Genomic DNA, 19,458 nt, shown 5'->3' with positions numbered 1-19,458 from the left:
AGAGTAGGCGATAGTGCCGCTGCCCGGGCAAAATTTCCCTCATAGCACACTGTATGGCGTATGCCCGTCTTCATTAGCCCAGTATAGGAACAGAACAGTAGGACGCTAAACCCCATTTCATTTCATTTCATTTCTAAAGAAGGACCTGCAAATGCAATAGGCAGATTTAGCTCTTGCATAATGCATGTGTCAAACAATCAAACACAAGTTATCTCCCATTACACAATCTCCATTACTATTCCTATCTAGTTGACTTAACCATTAAACGTGACAAATGATATATATATAAGCTTAATACTTGACTGGCATTTAGCGAGTGAGCACAATGAAAACTCAACAACCAATTTGATGGCTTCTTCGAAGCACTATAACAAAGCTTGTCACGTTACATTTAAAGAACCCCATCCATATTGAGATTAAGACTACAAACAACAATCTACATTGATATGTTAAATATTGTGTATGGGCATCCATCAATGATGGAAGGAAATAATAAGATAGAATGTAAACAAAAATGAAATAATTTTTTTGGGTGACATCTGAAAAACATGGTGTTACTCACGTTACATGAAATGGACACCAAAATTTTGATGTTTTGTTAGCACATAAATATTATCTTCAAGTCTAATCTCTTATTTATAATAAGTATTTATTGCAATAGGTATGGATGTTATTAAGTTATTTCTTTGCAATAAAGTATAAATATATGAAAAGGATCTGATTTTTTTAATGAAGCGTGTAGAAAATGTTGTTACTCACGTTACGTTACTCACATTACATTCATATTGTAAAATCAAATCTAAAGAATACTTATAAATAAAACTTTATAAGAGATGACATGTTTCAGGATAAGTTCAAATAAATCCAACCACAGATAATACTAATTTTTAGAAGTACTTAAGTTACTTATTCAACGAATTGTTGGTAGGTTTACTTAAACAGTGCAAAGTTATCTAAAATTTTCGAAGAAAAAGCTTACAAAAATTTTAATTTCAATTTATTAAAGTATATGTTCAAGTTCATTTAGAATAATAATAATACAGTGACTTTTCATACAATCAGGGGCCATAATTCGGGAAGTTACGATCCGATATAGTGTGTAACAGTGATATATTCAAACTGTTTTTTATATAGGATAAAAATTCTTAACTGTAGAGGAACTCGATTTTTCAAACAATCAAGGGCTATAATTCAGGAAGTTACAAACCGATATGTGCGAATATCAAAAGGAACCAAGATCTTTGAGTTACAAATATGCATTTCAAATTTCATCAAAATCAGATGAAAATTGTGACCTCTGGAGTGTCCACAAGCTAAAAACGTGATTTTTCGTACAATCAGGGGCCATAGTTCGGGAAGTTACAATCCGATATGCGCGAATATCAAAAGGAACTAAGAAATTTGGGTTATAAACATGCAGTTCAAGTTTCATCAAATCAGATGAAAATTGTTACCTTAAGAGTGTCCAGAAGCTAAAAACATGATTCTTCGTACAAAAAAAGGCCATAATACATGAAGTTATGGTCCGATACATGTACATGCCAATATCGAAAGGAACCGAGATCTTTGGGAGATGACCTATATTTCAAGCTTCATTAAAATTGGATAAAAATTGTGACCTGTAGAGTGTCCAGGGACCATGGTCTAATACGTCCACATGAAAATGGGGGCGTATAAAAATAATTCTAGCTGAAATATATAGAGGTAATGTGTGTTAATCACATCACATATTGCGTTACTCACGTTACATAAATGATTCTGTTACTCACGTTACAAATTTGTAGGTGCCATTATATGGAGAATAAATGACATTTTATATTGAATCATTTTAATTTAAGTACATGGTCAATAGTAGATATTCTATAGAAAATATGGCTGACATAACCATAAAAAAAATAAAACCATCATTGTTTTTCCATTTTTTGTGTTACTCACATTACGAGTGCCATGTACTTCGTATTATATATTATAAAACTGACTCATTTGAATATCAACATTTGTTGTTATTATTTTGAATAAGGAGAAGATTTATATTTTCTGATTTCAGAAAAAAAATTATTTAAATTAGTAATTAGGAACTTTTAAATCAAAAACATTATATAGCTACAAATCAGTTAATGATATTACTATATATGTCAAGGTAAATGATAATGGTGCTATATAAAAAGTTCACTAGAATTTTTACAATTTCTTTACAATTCCAAACCCTAAAAAATATATAGACCAGACAAACTTAAGAAAATGGTTCTAATTGCTGTTTCATTTTTTACTAACCATGTCCACATTTGCATGGAATTGCCCAGTCAATGTTAAGCTCCACGAACGAATGTACGAACAAATATGTTTATAACACTCTGGGCATCAGATGACCAAGATATTAAGTGGATTAGAACATCTGCACCATTTAATAATTTAAAGTTAAAATGAATAAGCAAGACTTTTATAATAGTAATGGTACTTGACAATCGAGACAACCATGTCAAAACTTCAAACACTCATTATAACATCGATCAGAATAAAGTTATTCATTTTTCATAAGATCTATGTTTTAATAGTATTATATACCAAGATTGTCTTGCTCTTTATCTAAATCTTATATTAATGTACCATGAAACTGGGCTACTTTTTTAACTTTTTTTTTTCATTTAATATTAATGATCGCTAAGCTACATTATGATATATTTTTATTTACTATTTTTAGCTTTAATTTAATTCATGTAGATATCACCATTACAAACTATTTTTGACAAATTTCTACATGTGTGCCTGGGGAAGACCCTCAAAACTACAAATACCAGGTACTGGTATGTCAATCTCTTTTAAGGCCACATTAAAAAAAATCTTTCCTACTTTGTTTTATTCAACTCAAGGGAAATAACTCCACAATTAAGCTTATCAGTACTCAATAAATCTCATTGAAATTCAATCCCATCCAAGTTCCAATTATGACCGTCACATGTAGGCTAGGGTACCAAAAATTAAAGTTCATATAATAATAATAATAATAAACATTTAAAAAATAAAAAACTTAGTTCAGCTCTGAACATAAGTTCTCATTACACACGAGACCTACGTTCAGAGCTGAACTAGAAAATACATGATCTGACAATAACTAGGCTTACTATATGTTAGTGTAGGCCTGTCTTTATCCTACAGTACAAAATTTTACTCACCCCCTCTAGATCTACCCACAAACAATATTATTATAAGTCCATCTCATAGTCATTAGCATTAGTCATTTAAAGGAGCTAAATCGCTAACATTTGGGACCTAGAAATTCACAAAAGTGGGTCGCAACGCATATAATACTGTAATATGAATGTATATAAACTGATTTACATTTAATGGTTTCCGTTTTTACTCGAATTTCAAATCAGTTATGTTTGGCGAAATAAGTCAGCAATCTCAATCAAGTGCAAATTTCTAGCGTCTAGTTATTCTAGTCTACATAACTCCATTTGATTTGGTGCAATGTGTCTAGCCTCGTCCCTCGAGTCTCTCAATACAACTGGGGCTGAAGCGCATTATGGTACACGATTCGTGTACCAATGTTACAAAAATTATTTTATCTTAAATATCGGATATCAGAGGCTCATCTTTTCCCGGTAAGTTTACATCATCAATGTTGATTTAAATTGACCAATAATTCGTGTTTTCGATGTCGAAGATTTTGGAGGATTTTGAGTTACGGACTTAGGTCCTTTAATCATTTATTTTTTTATAAAAAAAAGTCTTTGAATCATATTTTTTCGATAGGTTCTGGAGTGAAAACTATGGAATCCTAAATCGCCAAATATTTGAGCTTAGTACCATTGTTCGTTTAATAGTTATTTTTAGGCGTTTAAAAGGTCCATAATTATTGGCTTGAATGATAATGAAGATGTTGTCTGGACTGGTACTATTATGACAGCATCCTCTCGGCCTTCACCTTCAGGCTGTGTTTGGCTGCCTACATGTTCGCTATAATTTTTTACTTAATTTTTAGTCCTTACAATCCACTGAAGTTACTTACGTTGATCTGTGTCATATTTGGATACTGTTCCGGCTAATCGAATATTGATGAGGTAAATGTGTCATATACTATTCGACTCTTTGTAGGCTACAACAGTTAAATACCCCTGAACATGTAAATATTTTTCTTCGAGTCCTTCACGTTTTTCTTAGGGTAGGCTATTATACGGGGTTGAAGGTCGTTTAGGCTATGGCCAATCAAAATGCTCAAAAACGGAAACGGTTTGTTGACATTTGGGGTTACAGGTCTCGCGAAACCGTAATCTTCTGAGCTTTTTAGTTATGATTTTCATGCGTAGAAATTGGCGAACAACTTGACAATCTGACAGTTAATACACCGTTTAGACTAGATCCAAGGGTGATACGATACAGGAAATAAATATCAATAAAATCACAGAGAAAAGGAAGTTACAACAGTCTGCAGAACAGCACAGCTCTAGCCTACTCGATTGACCCTTACTCAAGTCTCAAGTTACTGCCACTGGCCTTACATTTACATCCTACATGGCCAGAACCGTCACTGCAGCCAGTAGAAGTAACAATAACAGAAAGCAAGTTCTTATTCATCAGCTTCTTTAAAACAATTATGAAAATAATTAAGAGCCATAACGGCCAAAAACAGGTTTGGTCAAAACGGCCATACTTTAGACATAACGGCCAAACAGTTTGGTCATAAATAACGGCCAATAAATTTGGCCATAACTAATAGCCAAAATATTTAGTTGTAACTGCCAAACATTTTTAAACGACCACATTTTTATGTGGACGTATATTGTCATTGCCCCTGTCCGTTCGTCCGTCCACAATTGTTTGTGAACACTCTACACTGTAGTACAGGACTACAGGTCACAATTTTTATCCGATTTTATTAATGAAACTTGAAATATAGGTTTATCACCCTAAGATCTCGGTTTCCTTTCGATATTGGCATGTATCAGACTGTAACTTCATGGATTATGGCCCTAGATTGTACGAAAAATCGTGTGTTTAGCTTGTGGACTCCATAGAGGTCACAATTTTTATCCGATTTTAAAAAACGTTTGAATAGCCTACATGGTTGTCCTCCTTCCGTATCAAATGTTTTTATTAGAAGATTTCTTTACTTTATTGTATTGTTTGAAGACATATCATAGTTGCTATTGTGTATCAGATTCAATTCAATTAATTTTTAACTTCTTTTTAAAACGACATTTTAATCCACTTGACCGTAATGGTTCAATGTACCCCGCATACAAAATAGTCGGGGCAGGTTTAACCACATAATGGGGCACATTGAACAGTGGTAAAAATTCTATGTTAAACATAGATCTGGATTTGGATCACAAACCTAGTCACTTTTTTCGTAGTACTTGATCTAATGAATCTGCAAACAATCAGTGTTTAGTTAAGAACAAATATCCACAGATTTGACATCCGTGCAACGATCGAAACAAGCAGGAGTCCGGATTCCCTAGGCTCCTACAAATCGCCGTAAATTGCACTTAAGTTGGCAGTTTGGTGGGATAGTGGGATCCCAATCAACTTTTGCAGTGAATCAAACCAAAATTTGTCCAATATTCTGTCTAAATTCGGACAGCCTGATATATGCTGATGAGCGACTCTAGTCAGTGAGACCCATTGCGCCCCTGTATGTCACAGCCTAGTTTCGAACACTGATCCTATGAAGTTTAATTCCTTTTATATGACAGGCCTACAGAGTTGGATCAACTGATATTCTAAATCTATTGTTTTTATTTTCAAGATATTACAAATTATCAAATGATATATGGACAATGCACTGGGGTACATTGAACCAGTGGTTCAACATACCCCATTGACAATGGTTCAATTCAATCTGCCACATGACAGTTTTATGATCAAAATTTTTTTTAAAAATTCAAAATGGATCGTAGATTAGACATATATGAACTGATTGTAAGTACAAGAATTTCCTAGGCTAAACAAATTATTAAAGGATATAGTCTATAATGCACTGGGGTACATTGAACCATGGTTCAAAGTACCCCATTGACAGTGGTTCAATCTGCCCCATCACAGTTACATGATCAAAATTTAAAAAAAATTCAGTATGCCCTCTATGGATCAAGCCCCCGTTTATCTGGATTGTAGATTAGACATACATGAACTGATTTTCAGTACAAGAATTTCCTAGACTAAACAGTTAACATGTATGGAAAATGGCCCCTGATTGTTCGAAAAATCGCATTTTTAGCTTGCGGATTCTCTAGAGGTCACAATTTTTTTCCAATTTTAAAAACGGTTTAAATACATCACCATTCCACCATAATGAAGGTTGAATTCGTATTTCTGGAAAATCGAAATAAAACTGCCCGACAAAATGGACGCTCTTTGTATGCAAATTGTGTAGAAGTGTGTAATACGAAGGTTGTGGACCCTCTAGAGGTCACAATTTTTATCCCATTTTGATGAAACTTAAAACATATCTTTATATCCCAAATATCTCGGTCCCTTTTGATATTTGCACATTTCAGGCCATAACTTTCTGGATTATTGCCCCTGATTGTGCAAAAAATCATCTTTGTTTTTAGCTTGTTCTCTATCCATCTCTTGCAAAATGTGGGCGTATCCTGCCTGGCAGCCACTGGTTAATTTTATGAAAAATAATATATTTGAATAAAACATCGATGTGGTGCTACAGTTATACACACCATGTGTCCTAGAGGCATAACAACCCAAGCCAACCTGGAAAATTACATGCCATAAAGTGTAATTGTAATTCGGGGATCACGTGGCTAAGTGGGTAAGACGCTAGCTCGCTAGCCTGGAGGTCGGATGTTCGATCCCTGCATTGGCCGAGAAAGTTCATCCAGATTTTCCAGCGTGGTTCTCCCTTGTCAGTGATGCAGGACGGAGGGGCTGACAAGGAAAGCTGTCTAGTCGTTCGGATGGGATGAAAAACCGAGGTCCCGTGTACACATTGGCGTGCACGTAAAAGATCCCTTGGCAGCTGGAATTCGATTTAAGAGTAGGCCGTAGTGCCGCTGTCCGGGCAAAATTTCCCTCATAGCACACTGTATGGCGTATGCCCGTCTTCATTAGCCCAGGTTAGGAGCAGAAAAGTAGGACGTTAAACTCCATTTCATTTCATTTCATTTCATTTTGTAATTGTAATTCAAGGGAAAGAGGTGAGTACTAATTAATCAACTGATTGGATAATTCCTAGTTAGGTACTTCTGATCTTATTAGGTGATATCTAAGATAAACATTAATCATTTATTTTTTTATCAACTAAAGATAAAAGAAATAGCCATCTCTAATCCATTCAGAAAAAATCCAGAATAAGAGAAAAAACATGTATTGCGTTGGAAAATTCCTAAGTTATTTATTGTGATGAAAGTTATAATTACAATATCATGTTACAATATTAAGAAATTTTTAATATTACAAAATATACTTTAGGTTAAACTATATTTACAAATATACTTTAGATTAAAGATGGGTTCCCGCGTACAAACTGGGTGATTTAATGGTATATATGGACAAAAAACATATTCAAACTAATTAATTTGTCATAATTATGCTTCAAATCCTTCTCAAACATTGTAATTGCGAAGGAATGCCCTGCTATTAAAATTCGATCAAACCAGGTCATGTTTACGTCACGTCTTGGGAGTCAGAGGAGAAATCATTGCATACATAAGACGATGTTGTCTTTAATCGCTTATTATTTATTACAAATATCGAATCCTAATTAAATTCTCGGATTATCCACTACCCGCGTCTTTTTCCGTCATTTTTATCTCAGAAAGTATTGTACATCTAACTCTTCATAACTTGTACTTGTACATCAAGCGCTCAATGTTTGCTTGTGACCTTTGACATCGTGCGTGCAGAAGGTCATAATCGTCGGGCTGTTGATTAGGGGAACCCTTACATTTTTGTCCTGTATACGCTCCATGAGTGTTTTTCGGGGAATCCAGTATTTTTCTAGTAAGATTGGATATCTCTACTTTCCATATATACCAAAATTGCCATACTTTTATTGGAAATAACCACCCGATAAATACTTTTCTGAGAACCCATCTTTAAGCTATATTTATAAATTTATTTTATAGGTAAATGAAGATGCAATACCTGATGATTTTTTACCTGCCGATATAAAAGTTAAAGGAGAAAGACATGTTTTCAACCACAAGACAGTTGGCTTTGCTTTCTAAATCCGGGCAATGGTTTATTGGTAGGATTTTAAAATCGTGAAAAAGCCATTTTATCAACACTGTAAATTATGTATTTAGATGTATTATGTATGTGAAATATTATTGAAATAAATTTTAAGATTTGTATGTTTTATACAATGTATTATTATGTGAAATATTATAGTTTGTATTATGTTAAATGTCTATGTAAATTTATGTATTAAATTGATACGTACATGTAATAAATGGTATGGTTTTTTTATTACGACCAATTTGTATGGCTGTTATGACCAATTTGTATGGCCGTTACGACCAAATTTTTTGGCCGTTATGACCAAATTTTTGGGCCATTACGACCAATTATTTTTGCTGTTATGGTTTAGGGCCGTTATGTCTATAACCCACACAAACTAGCCTAGGTCATTTCGGCTAGGCCTAATGGCAATGGTTCAATTTTTATACGCCCACATTTTCATGTGTACCTATATATATTGTCGTCTCCCCTGTCCGTCAGTCCACAATTTGTTTGTGGACACTCTACAGGTCACAACTTTTATTCGAGTTATGACCCTTGTTTCACTTTGTTGGACCTTGTGAACGCTCCAATGCCAAAAGTTATCTGATCTGTATGAAATTTATACTCATCATTTAGATTAGTGAAACCACAAAGCCTATTAAATTTCAGTAATTTACAATAATTACTTCTAGAGTTATGTCCCTTGTTTCACTTTGTTCAACCTTGTTAATGCTCGGTTGATGAAAGTTATCATCTGATATGTATTAAATTTATATGCATCATTTAGATTTGTGAAACGGAGGTCTATTGAATTTCAGCAATTTCTGTAAATTATTTCTAGAGTTGTGGCCTTTGTTTTACTTTGTGAACCTTGTGAACGTTCGAATGACAAAAGTTATCTATATCCGATCTGTATGAAATTTATATGTATTTAATTAAATTAGTAAAATGAAAAAGCCTGTCAAATTTCAAAATTTTCTGTAAATTACTTCCAGAGTTAAGACTCTTGTTTCAGTTTGTAACCTTGTGAACCCTCAATGGACAAAAATTATAATCTGATCTGTATGAAATTGTCTTGTAAATGCCCCCAATTACCTTCAAAAGAATAAATATGCGTCAACCCTTGTCGACCACTCGGACGATTGAGCTGCCGTGGGCCTATGTTTTGTTGCCTGGCAACCTATCTTTGTTTAGTATGTTCTCTATCCATCTCTTGCAAAATGTGGGCATATCATGCGTGGCAGCCGCTGGTATTTCAATAATTTGCTTGCGAGTAGGGTCTTTAGCAGTGGGAGGAAACCAGAGGACCTGGAGAAAACCGACAAGGTTGGACAGGCGACCCTACTCTGGGAATTGAAACCAAGCCTGCGGTTGACTCAATGACAGGCCTTATGATACAATGTGCCCGCGCTAACCATTTGACCATCCAAAACCCCATGAAGCTGGGTGGTTAAAATGCTTAGATAAAATGATTTGTTTTTGGAATGAAGCGTCAGGTTTTAGGGGTTGCCTGATATCTTTATGTCTGTAGCAGTGGCACAACAGTCGACAGATCAGAGGAACTGCTACAAATAGTTCCACCACACCATAACTTACATCTATTACTCCAGCCTCTAAGGACTTTTGAGCAGGTTTTGTAATCATTTGATTACAAAAAAGTTAGGTCTACGTAACTCCCTTAATTTCCAATTAACCAGGTCTATATGATTAACTAGTCCACATTGAAATGAAAATGAAACCGTACTGCATATTTCTATAATTTTAAATCAGCTACCTTGAGATTTTACATGGTTATGTCATTGTCACTTGTCTACCATACATAGAAAACGCATTACCACAAAGAGAAACTGTTCAGTTACTATTTTGATGGTTCATACTTCATTGTTTGTGATAAAGGCCTTTATTTCAATACAAATTATGATGATATGTGTTAAAAATTATTCCTTTGAGGATGATTAACAAGAGTTCAAAGATTTAATGTGTTTTACTAACTCCTTTCTGAAGATAAAACTTGAAGACGTGTGTTTCACAGTTTGAGGTAGTGAATTCCAGAGTACAGAGGCGGTATATTGGAATGTTCTTGTCATTGCCTTTTTCTTACTTTTTGGAATTGCTAATTTAAGTTGACTTTCTGATCTCAATGTCATGGTAGTTTCAGTCAATATATAATTTGTAGCAGAGACCACGTACACGATATTACTGCATGTAGACCCACAGGACCTTTTATTAGAAAATTTGCATGCCTTTACTACTTTATGTATCCATTTAATAGGAAATATTTTGATCCAGATATATACTTCCAACACCATTATTTTTGTTATTGATAATTTAAAGAATTGTTTTAGAATTTAATTTGCAGAAGAAAAGAAGTTCATATTGAGAGCTGTAGCATTTTCTCAGTCCCCTCTCCTCTTTCATAATTTCTGTAGCTATACCACCTATTCTATTTACGGCCTTTGTTTTAGTTTATACAAACTTGAATCTTGATATGGTTGAAATTATGATATGCTGAACATGTATTTAACTTCTTTTTTTGCAGTCACAATGGTGAGATGGAAGAAAATCAGATAAAATTGACAGGTGTCATCTATAGTGGAGTTATATTTTCTATTTATTATAAAACAACTTATCCTAATTTACCAGGTGGTGACTCAGGTGTGTATTATTTTTAAGAGATTATGCTAAATCAACCCATTCCAATTGACCAGTAGGTTCAACTAATGTCAACTATAACTCTATTTATGTTTAAGTAGAAATAAGTATGCTTATAACTTTCTCTTTAGAACACTAGATACCACTTTCCATTTGAAGAATTCACAAAGCCAATAAATTGTTGTTGTAAATGAAATGGTTTAATGTCTTACATTTCTAACTGTACCGGCCAGACTAATGAAGACAGGCATACAACATGCAGTGTGCTGTGACGAAAACTCTAACAGCAATACTACAGCCTACTCTTTTATTTCGATTTCTAACTGTTGGGGATCTAGGAAAGAAAAGGACTGGGTAAAAAAATGACAATTGCTAATTGTTTTATTAAGATTAAGAAGTAAACTAATAAATTTATGAACTTGTTATTTACAGGGGAATTGATCATCTCAGCTAATGAGTTAGGGGTAAGTTTATAATTTACAAAGCTTGAGTTAAATATAAAGAAAATTATTTAAAAAATCAATATTTTAAGCAAATTTTATAAGACACTTTTAATTTAAAAATTAATGACCTATGAGACCTCACATTATATAATATTATGCAGTTTTGTCAATTAAGAAATGCCAATATGATCTTTTGAATGAAGTACAGTAGGAAAATATTCCACATATCAATTTGAATGGAATAATAAATGCCCAAAAGTAATTTTGTATTGATAACGTTTTTAAAGTAGTAGCATTAAACGTTTGTTTTATGGAGCTGTGGTAGCTCAGTGAGTAAAATGCCAGATTTCTAACCTGAAGGTCCTGGGTTTGATCCTGGTGTTGACTGAGAAAGTTCCTCAAGTTTTTCTGTTGTGGTTTCCTCTTGTGGGTGGTGCAGGACAGAGGACATGGCAAGGAACAGTGTCTAGTATTTTTAATGGTGCAGAAAACTGAGGTCCTGTTTACACATTGGCATGCATGTTAAAGAACCCTCTCTTCATTATCCAAGAGGGAGTAGAACAGTAGGATATTAAACCCCATTTAATTAATTTTTGTGTGTTTTATATTACAGGTAGCCCATCCACCTGGTTATCCTGTATTTACACTACTATCATATATATTTATCAAACTTATACCATATGGTAGTATGGCATGGAGGGTTAATACATTATCTGTTTGTCTGTCAACGATCACTTCATTCTGTTTGTTTATAACTTTATCTAGGTACAAATACATATTTTTGTCCTACGTCTGTCTGTCCGTCCGTCTGTCACACTTTTTGGGACACAATAACTCTCCGTCTAATTGAGCTATAATGCTCAAACTTGGTGTAGGTGTTTATTACTAATAATATTAGGTCGATGCCTTGATGGAGTTCGAAGATGAGCATTTTCTGCTTAGCTTAAGCAGAGATAAGCAATTTGATTGGTTGATGCTTTGGGATACAATAACTTTAGTTCTGATTAAGTGAGAGTGATCCAACCAACTTGGTGTATAGTTTAATTACATCAGAACCTTGACTAAGTTCGATAATGAACATTTTCTGCTGAGGGTAAGCAAAGCGATAGGCAATTTGATGGGTCGGGACTTTGGAACACAATAACTCTCCTTCTAATTGAGCAACAATTTTTACACTTGATCTTGGTGTTTATTAGGTGAATGCCTTGATGGAGTTCGAAGATGAGAATTTTCTGCTAAGGGTAAGCAGAGATAAGCAATTTGATTGGTTGATGCTTTGGGACACAATAACTTTAGTTCTGATAAAGTGAGAGTGATGAAACTTGGTGTATAGTTTCATTACAACAATACCGTGACTAAGTGAGATAGTGAACATTTTCTGCTGAGGGTAAGCAGAGCGATAAGCAATTTGATTGGTCGACACTTTAAAACACACTAGGTGATCAGAGTGGCTAAGTGGGTAAGACGCTGACTCGCTAGCCTGGAGGTCTAGTGTTCGATCCCTGCATTGGCCGAGAAAGTTCATCCACATTTTCCAGCGTGGTTCCCCCCTTGTCAGTGTTGCAAGAAGGAGGACCTGACAAGGACAGCTGTTTAGTCGTTCGGATGGGACGAAAAACCAAGGTCCTGTGTACACATTGGCGTGCACATAAAAGATCACTTGACAGTTGGAATTTGATATAAGAGTAGGCCGTAGTGCCACTGTCCAGGCAAAATTCTCCTCACAGTACACTGTTTGGCGTATGCCCGTCTAGTTCGGAGCAAAACAGTTTGACGTTAAACCCAATTTCATTTGAAACACAATAACTCTCCTTCTAATTGAGGTAGAATGTTCAAACTTGGTTTAGGCATTCATTAGGTGAATGCCTTGATGGTGTTCGATGATGAACATTGTCTGCTTACGGTAAGCAGAGATAAGCAATTTGATTGGTCGATGCTTTTGGGCACAATAATTTGGGTTATAATTAAGTGAGAGCTATGAAACTCTAAGTATAGATTCATATCATTACCATGACTAAGTTTGATGAGAATTTTCTGCTTAGGCTAAGGAGCGATAAGCAATTTGATTGGTCAAGTCTTTGAAATAATAACAACTTAGTGTATAGTTGATAATCAGTTTGATACTTTTGAAAAAGATAAATGTGCAATTAATTAATATGTGTCATCCATTTATTTCGAGATTTCGGCGATCAGACATCAGCCTCACTGTTGGCTTGTTATTTTTAAACTAGAATAATTGTAATGGATCTATTTTAAAGGTTCATCAACTACTGAATATCAAACATTATGTTGATTTTGTAGAAAATTTAAAGGATATCAAAATTGTTATGACCAAATAGTTACTTGGTAATGACAAACACACCTGAAATGATTTCATATTGAGCAGTTTGAATTATTTGATAATATATAGCTGTTTTAAAAATTCAGGTCAATCTAGGTAATTTGGTACCTTTTGGATTTAAGCACTTGTTTCTCATTTAGATATTACATTTCTGTTGTATCATTAAATAAATTCACCTATTCATGCAGTCTGTTTCACTTAAATATATTAATTATGTAATTTTGTTTGTAGATTGTGTAAGAATATATCCAGTTGTTTGTTAGGTGGCTCTTTATTTTGTTTTATGTCTCTGTCATGGACATGGAATATTACATCTGAAGTTTTTAGTCTCAATAATTTATTCGTATCAGTATTAGTGTTGTTGTGTGTTTTATTTCAACATAAGGAAAAACAACAAAAAATCCAGGTAACACATCTGTACTATTTGTAATCAAATACTGAACAATATTTAAGAATTGAAATTTGAGTTTTCCTCCGACAAGCTTAATGAGTCAAATAACTCAATATTCCACTCGCCCAATATTACTACGGTACAAGTACTTTTTATACGCCCACATTGAAATGTGGTCGTATATTGTCGTCGCCCCCGTCGGTCCGTCCGGCGTCTACAAGCTCTAGAGGCTAAAGTTAATATCCGATTGACTTTAAATTTATACACAGTGTTTAAGGTCATGAGATGAAGAAGCCTATTGATTTTCAGCGATTTTCGATAATTACTGTCGGGGTTAATGGCCCTTGATCACTTCAAAAACTCTTGTGGACGCTCTAGAGGTCAAAGTTATTATTCGATTAACTTTAAATTTATACTCAGTGTTTAAGGTCATGGGACGAAGAAGCCAATTGATTTTCAGCAATTTCCAATTGATTTTAAATTTATACACAGTGTTTAAGGTCATAGGACGGAGAAGCCTATTGATTTTCAGCGATTTCCGATAATTACTGCCAGAGTTATGGCCCTTGATCGCTTCAAAAAATTACTGCCAGAGTTATGGCCCTTGATCACTTGATTTTCAACGATTTCCGATAATTACTGTCAAAGTTATGGCCCTTGATCACTTTGAAAAATCTTGTGACCCTCTAGAAGATTCATACACCGAGTTTAAGGTCTTGAGACGAACAAGTATAATGATTTTCAATGAATTTTTATGACTTGAACAGCTAAATCCATGATGTTAAAAGTTTCCTATACTAAACGTTAAAATGGGGCAAAACTTTATAAAAACCAAACAAATTCTAATGGTTTTCTGATAATTACTTAATGAGTTGTTACTCTTAATCAGATTTTAATGTATTATAAATGTTTCATTACCGAAAAAAGTAAAAATATGTGACAACTCTTGTTGACTGCCCGAACGATTTAGCTGCTGTGGGCGTATGTTTCGTTGCCTTGCAACCTATCTTTATTTATGTATTTGAATTAATATTATATTTCCATTAAATATGCTAATTTATGTCATAAATGTTCTTGATTTGAATTGAAAAGTGGCAGTGATGTGCTACGTGATAACTATTGAGATGTCGTCAAAATTAATCTGACATCACGATTGTGATCAGGCAACTGGAGTTATTGGCTATTAAACTCGACATTATCAGTGTCATTAAATTACATGAGAGAGCTCAGTTGTACTATAAACATATTTACTATAAAGGACCCCATTGGAAATAAACCTAGTTTTATTTTAAGCAGGTTTTTTATGGGTTATCCTCAAGAGGCTGGTCATCCATGACATCATTACTTTTTCTCTCATCAAAACTTTCTCATCTTATTATCATGTAACTTCATATGATCATCTATATTGTCATGTATGATATGCCTCTTGGAAGAATAAATAAATAAATAAATAAATAAATACCTGTTTTAGGATAATGATTACACTGTAAACATATTTACCCGTTTTCGAATAATGATTATTTTGTTCTGTGTTCTGTGTATTTAATCTAAATCATTTTTCAACTTCTAAAATCATTTGTTCAATTTACAGATTTGAATTATTTTTCAGATTTCTTTTATTGGAGCCTTTATAAGTGGATTATCATTATGTAATCAACATACTATAGTTATCTATGTATTATGTATAGCCGTTTGGGTTATTTATACATTATATAAACAGAAGGTAAATATCATCTAACAATCTACATTCCATAATTACCATATGTTAGTTCTACAAAGATCTAGCCTCTCTCAAATCCAGTACACATGGTCATCATCCTTGTCCAGCAGTTGGTCTGTCTGTCCACAGTTCTTGCATGTACATTGGTCTGTTATTTGAGACTTTGTGGAGAACTTGTCAGAAATGCTTGGTTAGTCATAAAGACCTGAAAATGTGAAAACACACATCAGTCTGTTGCAGTTTGATATATATAGCATATTCTACATGCCTCTTGTTCTGCGCACATAAGTAAAGGAGACATCAGTAGACAATCTTAGTAAACTTAAATAGTAAGTGCAGGAGGACTGCACTACCGGTACTCGCATAGCAAAACCGTCCAAATAAACCTGCGGACAAAACAACTACATAGACATTGCAAGAAATAAATAACAAATATCAAACAAATCAAGTGAATGGATCCGGGGGGTGGGGGCAGTCTTAAGCGGCGTCCACTGTGCTGTACAGTCCCGGCCTGTAATCATGCAGGCTACACTCAAAATGAAAAAATATATCTACAAAAGAGATGTAACAGAAATAATGCGACCAGTCTTGACGGTGGTCGTGTCTTAACTGACGATAGTATGCCAGTTGATGTCATGAGCTAGAATGTCAAACAATTTTTACAATAAGGGCAATAATCTTGATAGAATCTCGGAAAATGCTAAAAAAAAAAATAAATAATAAAGTGTGGTGAGCAAGCAAGAATTTAAGTGAAGTAGATAAAAAGTTTTGAATATGATAAATGCAGAATCTCTATTTTTGATTTGATCCACTAATAGATAGATAGACAAGCATGGAATCAGTTTATAAGTAAAATATGACTGTGCTGCTGTAGCTGAAACTGTTGTTGCCCTGAATTCTGCATCAGTAAATGCAATGTACTATTTAAAACACAAGAGGAAGTATCAACTGTTATCAATTAGACCAGTGAAAACAATTGCCCATAATTATTTTTATTTGAAGGAAATTAACGATAAACAGTTGTAAATAAGAAACTATATTATACTCTTGTCTGATAAGTTGTTCAATGGCATTAACTGGAAATACACAGGGCACTACTCTATCAAATACAATTACTATTTATTACCAAGCTCAGTAACAAACAGTAATTGTATTTAATAGAAAGGTGTCCTGTGTATTTTATATTCATTATTTATGGTAAGAACTTGAATTGAAATTTTGGGTACTTTTTAAGTAAATTCTTTTTATTTATTTCTGTATTTCAGATAATACATAAATGGGTGATCTTTTTATTAACATTATGTTTGTGTTTTTGTTGTGGATTAATACCATATGTTTATCTACCACTGTCGGCACATTTTAATATGGCCAGATGGACCTGGGGAGATCAGAGAACACTTTCAGGATTTTTACGGCATATTTTAAGAAGAGAATATGGAACATTTGAATTGGTAAAGTTTTATAACATACCTTTTTTTGCTTGATTAGTACATAGTAAAATGCACTGCACAAGTTATTGTGTTGAATAATAATCCTCAGACAAAATTGCTGTTTTTTATTTCAAGTTACTGTATACAAATATCTCAAAAACTTTGCAAAAGGTCAATTTGAAATCTGTGATAATCTGGATAAGATTATATTTTTGATAATTTTCTGTCTTATCTTGTAGTTAAAAGATCACCAAGGTCTAGGTCTATTGAAAGGATTAAGGTAGTATTACAAGTATTTTATTACCAAAACTGTAAGTAACTTCAAACTATAGAATAAGTTCACTTGATCCGGGTCACACTTCACATGGAGTATGTGAAGTTACTACCCACAAAATTCAATAGGGTTTTATAGTACAATTTTTAGTTTACGTTTTTTTGTAAGTATTTATGAAACAGGTCCATGCATATTGCTGTTCATCTTGTATACATGTATATTAGATATATGTATACCATGTTTGTCTTTTGATCATATGGAGAAAACATATACACCTTTTATGAATATTTCATATTATATGATGTAAGTTTTGTTATTTGTTTTACAAAAAAATTTGGAAATAGAATGTTGTATTAATTTCAGTGCCTATAACAATCATATATTATATGAATGGGGTGTTATTGGACTAGGTGCTAGTTATCTGTGTATTATTTCTGTTATAAGAAGGTGAGTTACCATGTGATTTTATACATATAATGACGAGTTACCCAAAATGTTGACGTAGGCTAGATCAAAAAGATGTCTGATAGTAACATAATATTTCAAACATACATCCTTTTTCAAACAGAAATCCTTTTTCAAACATATCCTGGTGACCTATACCTAGGTTGACACATGGACAGTACAATGTTAATGTAAACCATAAACATTCACATTAGTAATATTGATATAATCTGAGCGCCATGGAAAACGCATCACTTAGTTTTTCGTATAACAAAATGATCCTGTAAACATATCTTATTTATTTTGCTTCTTATTGTGAACAATATTCAAATGGGAACACATCAATAACAACACATTTGTACACTTATAGATGTTTAATCTGTAATCAACGGTACAAAGTCAGAGGGGTCAAAACCAAAAGTATGACAGATGTCAGTAGCGCGAGTGTCCTCCACGGGCTCTTATGCACGTTGTGCAGCGACGTCGCATGGAATTTACCAATGTTTAAAAGAAGGCCTGGGGCAAATTGTTCCATTCTTGGACAAGAGCAACTTCTAAAGCAGCAATGGTGTGCATCTGTGGTCTCCGATACAGACGGCGTCCAATCTCATCCCAGACATGTTCTATCTTTGCCATGTCCGGAGACATGGCTGGCCAGTCCAAGACATTGATGTTGTTAGCAGCCAGGTAGTCCATACTAAAACGGGCGGTATGCAGACGTGCATTATCCTGTTGGAAGTGCTGAAGTTGTGGGTGCGCTCGAAACATCGGAACAACAATTGGTTGCAAGACATCATCACGGTAGGCTACAGCATTAACGCGACCCCTGCAAATGTGTAGGGCGGTCAGGTGATGAAATGTGAAGCCTCCCCACACCATTACACTTCCCCCACCCCATCGATTCGTTTCGAAAACGCAGCAGTGTGCAAGACGTTCCCCAAGACGTCTCCACACACGTTGATGGCCATCAGCGTGATAAAGATGAAAGCGACTCTCATCACTGATGAGCACACTTTGCCAGTCTGGTTTGCTTGAGCCCATATCAAACGCCGCTGACCGTGATGATCCCTGAGGATAGCTCCAACATAAGGTCGTCATGCACTTCTCTTAGACGATGTCTTACGGTGTTGGCACTTACTGGTCCTTGTCTTCCGACGACTGCTGCACCTGTTCGAGTCGCTGGGCGGAATCTGTCACGCAGATGAGTGACCCGGATGTAGCGGTCTTGAGCCTGGGTTGTAACGCGTTGTGGACCAGGACGTTAACGGTCACGTGTTGATCCAGTAATTCGAACACGTTCCACCAACCTTACAATAGTGGACTGATGACAATTGAAGTGTCTGGCAATAGCACGTGTAGACATGCCAGCCCTGGACATTCCCATGGCTTCATTCTGTTGATTTTCAGTAAGTCTCGGCATCTCTAGCTCGATTCCTTCACACGTCCAACAACAAGTTACGACGGATTGACGTTTCACAGTTCATGTACTGCACATTAAGTTGAAAACATGCTTTTAAAGGGCTCACACACAATGCTTCACGTGAATATTGGGTTTTTCATGTACATCTCGTGCAATCTG

The 19,458-nt window shown here is 34.6% G+C and overlaps 2 protein-coding genes across 6 annotated transcripts in view; one reads left to right on the top strand and one right to left on the bottom strand.

The window, feature by feature from the left end:
• LOC126821166 (UTP--glucose-1-phosphate uridylyltransferase) overlaps nt 1–4,185 on the bottom strand; it is a 51,750-nt gene extending 47,565 nt beyond the window's left edge. Inside the window, exon 1 of the mRNA XM_050549548.1 lies at nt 4,013–4,185. Within this exon, the coding sequence (XP_050405505.1) occupies nt 4,013–4,027 (15 nt within the window). The 5' untranslated portion in view covers nt 4,028–4,185. The remainder of the gene's footprint in view (nt 1–4,012) is intronic.
• Nucleotides 1–19,458, top strand: part of LOC126821160 (transmembrane protein 260) — a 38,605-nt gene that overhangs the window by 4,753 nt on the left and 14,394 nt on the right. Inside the window, exons 1-9 of one of the 5 annotated variants that reach the window (XM_050549528.1) lie at nt 3,925–4,064; nt 10,724–10,839; nt 11,269–11,300; nt 11,893–12,044; nt 13,852–14,026; nt 15,621–15,734; nt 16,997–17,182; nt 17,401–17,441; nt 17,799–17,882. In XM_050549528.1, the coding sequence (XP_050405485.1) occupies nt 4,060–4,064; nt 10,724–10,839; nt 11,269–11,300; nt 11,893–12,044; nt 13,852–14,026; nt 15,621–15,734; nt 16,997–17,182; nt 17,401–17,441; nt 17,799–17,882 (905 nt within the window). In that variant the 5' untranslated portion in view covers nt 3,925–4,059. Of the gene's footprint in view, nt 1–3,924; nt 4,065–4,234; nt 4,563–10,723; nt 10,840–11,268; nt 11,301–11,892; nt 12,045–13,851; nt 14,027–15,620; nt 15,735–16,996; nt 17,183–17,400; nt 17,883–19,458 lie in introns of those variants that run through there. The other 4 variants (XM_050549530.2, XM_050549527.2, XM_050549529.2 and 1 more) reach the window with 4 other exon arrangements.

This window comes from Patella vulgata, chromosome 5, assembly GCF_932274485.2.
Source record: "Patella vulgata chromosome 5, xgPatVulg1.2, whole genome shotgun sequence".
In the NCBI taxonomy this organism is placed as follows: Eukaryota; Metazoa; Mollusca; class Gastropoda; family Patellidae; genus Patella; species Patella vulgata.
This window is presented reverse-complemented; position numbering and strand designations above follow the sequence as displayed.